The 7,257-nt window shown below is 30.7% G+C and overlaps 1 protein-coding gene across 2 annotated transcripts; it reads right to left on the bottom strand.

The window, feature by feature from the left end:
* Positions 1–1,726: 1,726 nt before the first annotated feature.
* Positions 1,727–5,294, bottom strand: LOC133299075 (adenylyl-sulfate kinase 3-like). 2 transcript variants are annotated; one of them, XM_061498494.1, is made up of 8 exons: positions 4,794–4,834; positions 4,185–4,190; positions 4,014–4,141; positions 3,371–3,520; positions 3,014–3,132; positions 2,864–2,948; positions 2,608–2,654; positions 1,727–2,063 (listed from the first exon to the last, which is right to left on the bottom strand). In XM_061498494.1, exons 1-8 carry the CDS (start codon positions 4,832–4,834, stop codon positions 1,968–1,970), a joined length of 672 nt encoding a protein of 223 aa, XP_061354478.1. In that variant the 3' UTR covers positions 1,727–1,967. The 2 variants fall into 2 exon arrangements, with proteins under 2 accessions (XP_061354478.1, XP_061354477.1); XM_061498493.1 differs by lacking the exons at positions 4,185–4,190; positions 4,794–4,834 and adding an exon at positions 5,120–5,294 and having other exon boundaries at positions 4,014–4,154.
* Positions 5,295–7,257: the final 1,963 nt, after the last annotated feature.

Genomic DNA, 7,257 nt, shown 5'->3' with positions numbered 1-7,257 from the left:
TGTCCATCTACAATGTTCTAAAGATTAACCTTTTGGTTTAGCTTAATTTTTTGGATTTTTTTTTCAAATGTTCTTTTAGTAATATTTTGATTATGTTATTTTAAATATAAAATACGAAATTACTTAATTTAAGCACGCTCTCTAAGTTAATCTTGCACCCAATTTTAACTGATGCTCTTTGGTAAAAGGGGAAAGAATAGTTTGCTATGTGGTCATCACATGATTCTGTAATTTTAATTGATGATGTACGTATATCTAATGACTGTATTTTATGAAATTATAGGTTTTAATGTTTCTGTTGTGTAAATAAGTTATTTAGAATTTGTCCAAAAAAAAAATAAGTTATTTAGAATACTCTCAAAATGATGTTGTTTTGAGTTAAAAAATTATAATAAGAAAGATTATTATAAATTTGAAAAAAATTATAATTATAAAAATAACTTGATTTTCATGTCAAAATGACATCGTTTTGGGATGTAAATAATTTATCTATATTGATTGTAGAAAAAATAAATCTGAAATTATATTCATTAATTATTTATTAATTTTTAATAAATTAGAATCATCATACGCACATAGATCAGGGGATACAAGTGGTATTTCGGTATTCATGACATGCTTCCATGTAATAGACAATACTTGCGACCAAATTTTCATTTTTACATATACACACGAGAAATTTCCCATGACAAACATTACGATTCATGGATCCAACAACATTTAGAACTGTGCATATCCAAGAGTAAAATAAAAATGTTCAAAGTCTTCATACGGATGTTTGTTAGGTAACAGAGTATTATATAACTAAAATAATCAAGAAATTTCAAGAAACTATCAACCACACCAATTGGTTAGGTAGGTGTATACCTAGTGGGAATCTTTCCGTGTTACACAACACTGATTAATTAAATAATTATTAAATTTAAAGCTATGTCTTTTAACCACTTTCCTAAACACCAATGATATAATTAATCTTATCTTGATTCTACGAGTCAAGAAATCAACAAATATACCAATTAAAATGACACTAGATGTACGTAAAAATCAATTGAAAAAAATCACGGACAAGATTAAAGAAGATTTTTCCTAAATGAAAAAAATTATAACATCTCTCTGAATATAAAGAGAGAACAATATTACTCTATCTTATATTAAAAAAACACACCTCTCTCAAAATAATACAATTTTTTCTCTAAGTTGAAATGCAGGAAACCATTAGCAAGCAGTGTTTATAGGCATAGGTTCTGCACCTTAACTTCATTCCTCCACAAATTTCATAGCCACTTTTCGCAATTTGTATAGTACAACATGTGAAACATTACGCTAAGGCAGTGTGTCCAAAAGCCATTATATTAATAAGGGAGCATGTGACAAATAACTACCGAAAAGTGGCTTGAGTTTTTCGTCAATATAAACCAGCAGATACTCAACTTATCATCCACAAACAATAGAAGCAACACTGTTGTATTTATTTACAAATACATAAAAGGTAAAGGGAAAAGGGAAAAGGGAAAAGTATGTCATTTTAAATGATATAAAATTATGTCATTTTAAGTGAAAAAAAGAGATAAATCATGGAAGAGAGAGAGTGGATTAAAAAAAAATAAAGATATAAGTCCCATATTTTTATGAGAATAACATGACACAAGTTATGTTATTTCAAATGACAAACAATTTTTCCATACATAAAACATTGATGCAAGGAAATAGTATTTACAAAAAGGGGGCTGCGCCAGTGAAAAAGAATATATCCGTATCAAATTTCATAATATCATTTACAATGAAGACTAAAAGCGAAAACTCTAATTACCAAAAAATAAAAAATAAAAGGGAAAGCTCAAGAGAGGGAGGAGGCAAGGAGCAAAATGTAGCATTAATTAATTGATCATTCATCAATGCGGCAGAAACTGGTAGTTAAGCAAAGTACAGTCAAAATTTTGCTGGCCAGGGATAAGAGCACCACCATCTTACGCCCGAAGGTACCCTTTGTCCTCCAAGTAAACAGCCACTTTTTCTGCCATCTCAGTGGGGGAAGCACGTGGTTCTCCATGTTTTAGCACTATCTGTTTAATTTTTTAATTTTTTGATAAAAAGAAGAGAGCAAAGGTATTTTTCAATAATTTTCTAGTGATAGAAATTAGAAAAAATAAAAAAAGTTCAAAGATAAAATGCATGGCATTAATTTTTATATGCATATGAGATTCATTATACTAAACAAGGAACAAAACAGTTTAAATTCAGGCATAAAACAGTAAAAAGTGAAGGTTTTAATCCATGCTTCACCAAATACAAGCAGACTTGAAATGCACACCTTTCAGAACGTTCTTTAGCAACAGCGGCCTTGTTAACATCGTAACATACTTAGAAATACTATGTGCCTATTAGGAATTGGTTTGAGTAGGATGTAGGATCTAGAATAGTTCATTATGAGCTCTCATATTCAGAGAAACACCCCAAAAAAAATAAAAAATAAAATAAAAAATGTATGTTTAATTGCAATGAGATTTATAAATTGGAGCAATTGTTTACAAATACCAATTTCAGTCCACATGCATGTTCAATAAGTCAATTAACAGTTTTCTATTAATACCGAAACAGGATATATACCTCAGAATTAATCGGTGCCTCATACGGATCATCAATCCCTGTAAAGCCTGAAAAACAGTACAATAAGTAAATTAAAAAACAACATCAAATATAAGTGCATGCCAAAAAGTGATAACAATGTACAAATTTAGGATATCTTCCAAAAACTACTGGTGGTTCAGAGATTGGTTTTAGCATCAATTAGTGTAGTACACCCCATATACACAACTACATCTAAACTAATGAAGTGAAAATTAGAAAGGTTGTGCAAGACTACCTTTGATCTGTCCAGCCCTTGCAAGCTTATAAAGGCCCTTGGGATCTCTTGCTTCACAAATATGAAGCGGTACATCCATGAAAACCTGTAATGTTAAATCTCAGTTATGTAAGTAATGTAGGTCAAATATCAGTCACAAGAAGCAATTACCTCAATAAAATCTCCTTTTGGCAACAGTGCACGGCAGGCATCCCGATCTCTTCTATAGGGAGATATCAAGCTTGCAAGGCAAATAACTCCAGCATCTGCAAATAGTTTTGCTACCTCGCCTGGAAGGAATAACAAAAGACCAACCAAGCAACAAAGGGAAAGTCATGTTGTATACTTAATATTTAACTAAGTGCTTTCATACCTTATTAAAATACAAATATTCACATACATACACTAATGCAAGACTGAATGTGCATGTACAGACACACACATACACATTAATCAGATGACATTCCAAATGTTACAAAGTGCTTGTATGACCTTCACACAAAAGACCAAGTAAAAGATATAACCTACCAACTCTCCTTATATTCTCGGCTCGGTCTTCGGCTTTAAATCCAAGGTTTTTATTCAAGCCATGCCTAACATTGTCCCCATCAAGAACATAAGTCAATTTTCCCCTCTGATGCAAGATTCGACTCAAAGCGCAAGCCACAGTGCTTTTCCCTGTAAATTGTTATATACTTATATTATAACCCACTCATTATTCATTTTTATAAGTATTATAACATTGTGCATATGTTTATATAAATCAATAAAAAAATTATATTGAGAAAATTAAAATCAGTAACTAAATAATGCTTTTCAAGAATGACTCCCTTCACAGCTTCAACAAAAAAACTTATAAGATATACTTAATATAATAAGCATGCAAACCGAAGAGGAATAGTAGAATGTAAGTAAGAATGAGATAACACAGTAAAAAATCTAAATTTTAATGAAGAAATTAATAAGCAACAAATTGTATGGCAAAACCAACATCAAATGAAATTGTGACAAACGATTGTCATGTAAGTAGATCGAAATCAGTAAAATTATTCTGAAATCAACAAGTCCATAAAAGGTCCTATATCAACAATGAAAAAGACACTGGCACGTAATTCTTTTGATTAAAAAAAGGAAATAAAAGCAAGAAAATTAACAGGAACAGAGCACTAACCGGAGCCACTTAGACCAGTGATCCATATCACGCATCCTTTTTGATCTAGTAACTTCTGTCTATCATCTTTCTTGACGGGACAGCTGTGCCAGTGAATATTTGTTGAATTCTCAATTGTAGACGATTGGCTGATATGTTTCCCTGATTGAAAAGCGCATTAGAAAGTTATACAACTGACTAAGCCAAAACTCATCCAACTTGCAGAGTGACATTCACATTGGAAAGAATGCAAAATGACATGTCACATTAGATTCTATTTAAAGAAACTACTAAAATATTTATGGTACAATATATGCAGGTTTGAAGAATCCTATCACAACCAAATGGTGGTAGCTCAGTTGGGGCATGGGAGTTAAGCAGGTAGGGGTGAGAGCATGTGTTCGAATCTCCCCAGCACCACCTTTGGAAGAGATTTAAAGCCTTAATCCTGGACCCGCTCCGAATCGGATTAGTTGCAAACAATATACCGATTGGAATATTTCCAAAAAAAGAAAGAAAAAAAGAATCCTATTACCTTTTTTTTTTTTCTTTATTATTTTCAGTGGGACCCACACCTCTTTATGTTTATCTCTCTCTTAAAAGGAACTAAGTTTGTGTTCTTTAAAATGATACACATCCTTTTCCTACTAATATATGCACATGCGTGTAATATTATATAGAATAGGTGACAGTAGAGTAAATAAAAAACAATCATACATCAATTCATAACTTTCTATATGCTGAATTGCATAAAAAATCCACCATTGGATTGAGAGATTGTGTTGTGGACATCATACATACACATGCAAAGTTCGAATGGTCAAGATTTGCTTCTTGCGCATGCCCAAAAGCTAAAATTAATAATTAAAAAACAATGAAAACTAGAAAGCACATAAAAAAGAAAACACAGAATTGTCCGTAGTGTTTGTATTTTAATATTTCAGAATGAGTAAGTAAAGAAAGATATATTGAAAGCTTTATTATGTCTGTCTGTCTGTCATATTTTAAGAACATGCAGTGAGTTCCAAAATGTGCATAACGAATTGATCATTGTTTCCGGGAGCCAAGCCATATTAGGGTATAATCAGAATAGAATAGAAGAAATGAGAGTGGAAATGAAACGTTACCGGCATGGCCATTGGTGTGGAGGGGGTCACCACCGACATTGAGGCGATTGGAGTTCATTTTCACTTCCTTGGATCTGAAAATGAGGACAGAAGCAGGAGCACGACCATGGTTCAGATTTAGGTTTAAAAAACCTACCTTCGGAGACGACAGCGTTTCTTGACGGGGGACGGAACATGTTCCAAGCTGTGCTGTGCCCGTCATTGTCATTGCTGCTCACAATTTAAAATTATTATTTTTATTGGAGAATTAATTTAAAAAAATAAAAAAATAAAAAAAAAGAGTGGGTGAGGGGAAAAGATTAGTTTATATATAAGGTAGCGGAAGAGTGAGAAAGTAAAATGAATGGTATTATACTATTATTGGCGGGGAGGGAGTAAAGGGGAATGAACGGTGACCGTTGCTTTCTGATTTCTTAATGGACGATGATGGGAGTGGGAGAGAAAGAAAGAGGGGTGAGGTGAGGCATTCCCACATTAAAGCGACTTCGTCTTTCGTTGGTATGTGTTGTTAAGGCATGCACTAATAATTAGATAGCATAAGACGAAGAAAAAATACAAATTAAGAAAAGGTTTTATAAGAGTTATGTTGTAGAAAAAATGATTATATAATGTTACAGAGATTTGTTTTATGTGTCGTAAATTTTTTTTTTCTTTAAAAAATGTGGGCCCCACAAAATGTCGTGTGGATAGAAAACTTTGTTGTGTCATGTCAAATAACAAATGCAAACCTCGTTAAGAAATATGGCTGAATTATTATCGTTCAAAATAAATTATTTAGAACGTATCATGTAATCTGTTCTAAATAATTGTATGATCATTATCGTTCTTAAAGATACGTTTTAAGATAATGATTAAAATTAAATTAATAAATAAAAGATTATAAAAAATAATCAAAATTATGTCCAAATCTTAACCTTCCCATATAAGTTAATTCTAGGTTTTAAGATAATAAGTTTTTTATTCTTTGAAATAATATTTTTAATTTTGAGAACATTTTTAAATAAATGAATTTTAATTTAATCTTCAATGCTTAATTATATTATAATTTTAATTGATAATATTATAATAATAGAGGATAAAAATTAAAAAAATTATATGTAAAAGACAAAAAGTGTCTAAATAATATAATTTTTTCTAACCATAATGAGGCTGAGTAATAATTTGAAATTCAAATAATTTAGGTGATATATTTTTACAATCAAAATAAATTCAAATAATGATTTCAAACCATAAGAACTATAATTTTGTAGCTACAGAAATTAAGTGATCCACCGTGTAATTACTACAGATGAAACTGAAATTTTCTATATTTTATTATGTAACATTGAAGAACAACTGAATCGGTTAACTTGTTTACTTCTATACTCCAAAGACAATTATATTATGACATCAAATTCAAACATACACATGTAAGAAATTATAAGATAGAATTATACGAAATTAGAACACAAAAAGACTTACACTTACTTGTTAAAGACATAATTCTTGATTTCTTGAAGGCTTTTTTGCTTGTTGCTGCTTGCTCTAATGCTCTTATAAAGTTGAAAAGATCAAGATTTTTCTCTGCAATTCACACAACTCTCTATTGTGAAGTAACGATTTTCCAATATATTATAAATACAGAGGAGACCTATTCAAATTTATTAACCCTAATCTCCTTCCCATCATGGACCTATGATTTAGGCCTACACTAACCATTTTACAGATATCTAAGCTCAAATAAAAAATCACCTAATTAAATAAGTTTTATACTGCACCCCATGTAGAAAACCTGATTGAATAATACACCAATAGAAAATCTATTAAAATCGTCATATTTTTGAATATCACAATATTTTTTTTTTTTTTGTTTAAAATCTTGATTGAATACCAACGAATTTGTACGGACTCGAAAATAATCTCTTAAAATCCTAATCAAATACCACATGACTTTTTTTCAATCCTTTTAAAATCCTAACTGAATATCTATGGATTTTTTCCCCCAAAAATAATCCATTAAAATCTTTTGAAATCTCAATTCAATACACCCCTTAGCTCTTTTTTATAAGGAAAAACTTCATTTTCACCCCATTGTGATTTTATGATTTATTATTTGACCTCTGTAGTTTTAAACTTGTCATTTAGACTTATTGTGCTTA

The sequence above is a fragment of the Gastrolobium bilobum genome, unplaced genomic scaffold (assembly GCF_033153095.1).
Source record: "Gastrolobium bilobum isolate Gb01-03AN ecotype WA unplaced genomic scaffold, APGP_CSIRO_Gbil_v1 utg500, whole genome shotgun sequence".
In the NCBI taxonomy this organism is placed as follows: Eukaryota; Viridiplantae; Streptophyta; class Magnoliopsida; order Fabales; family Fabaceae; genus Gastrolobium; species Gastrolobium bilobum.
The sequence above is the reverse complement of the archived record's forward strand: the minus strand, read 5'-3'. Positions and strand labels throughout refer to the sequence as shown.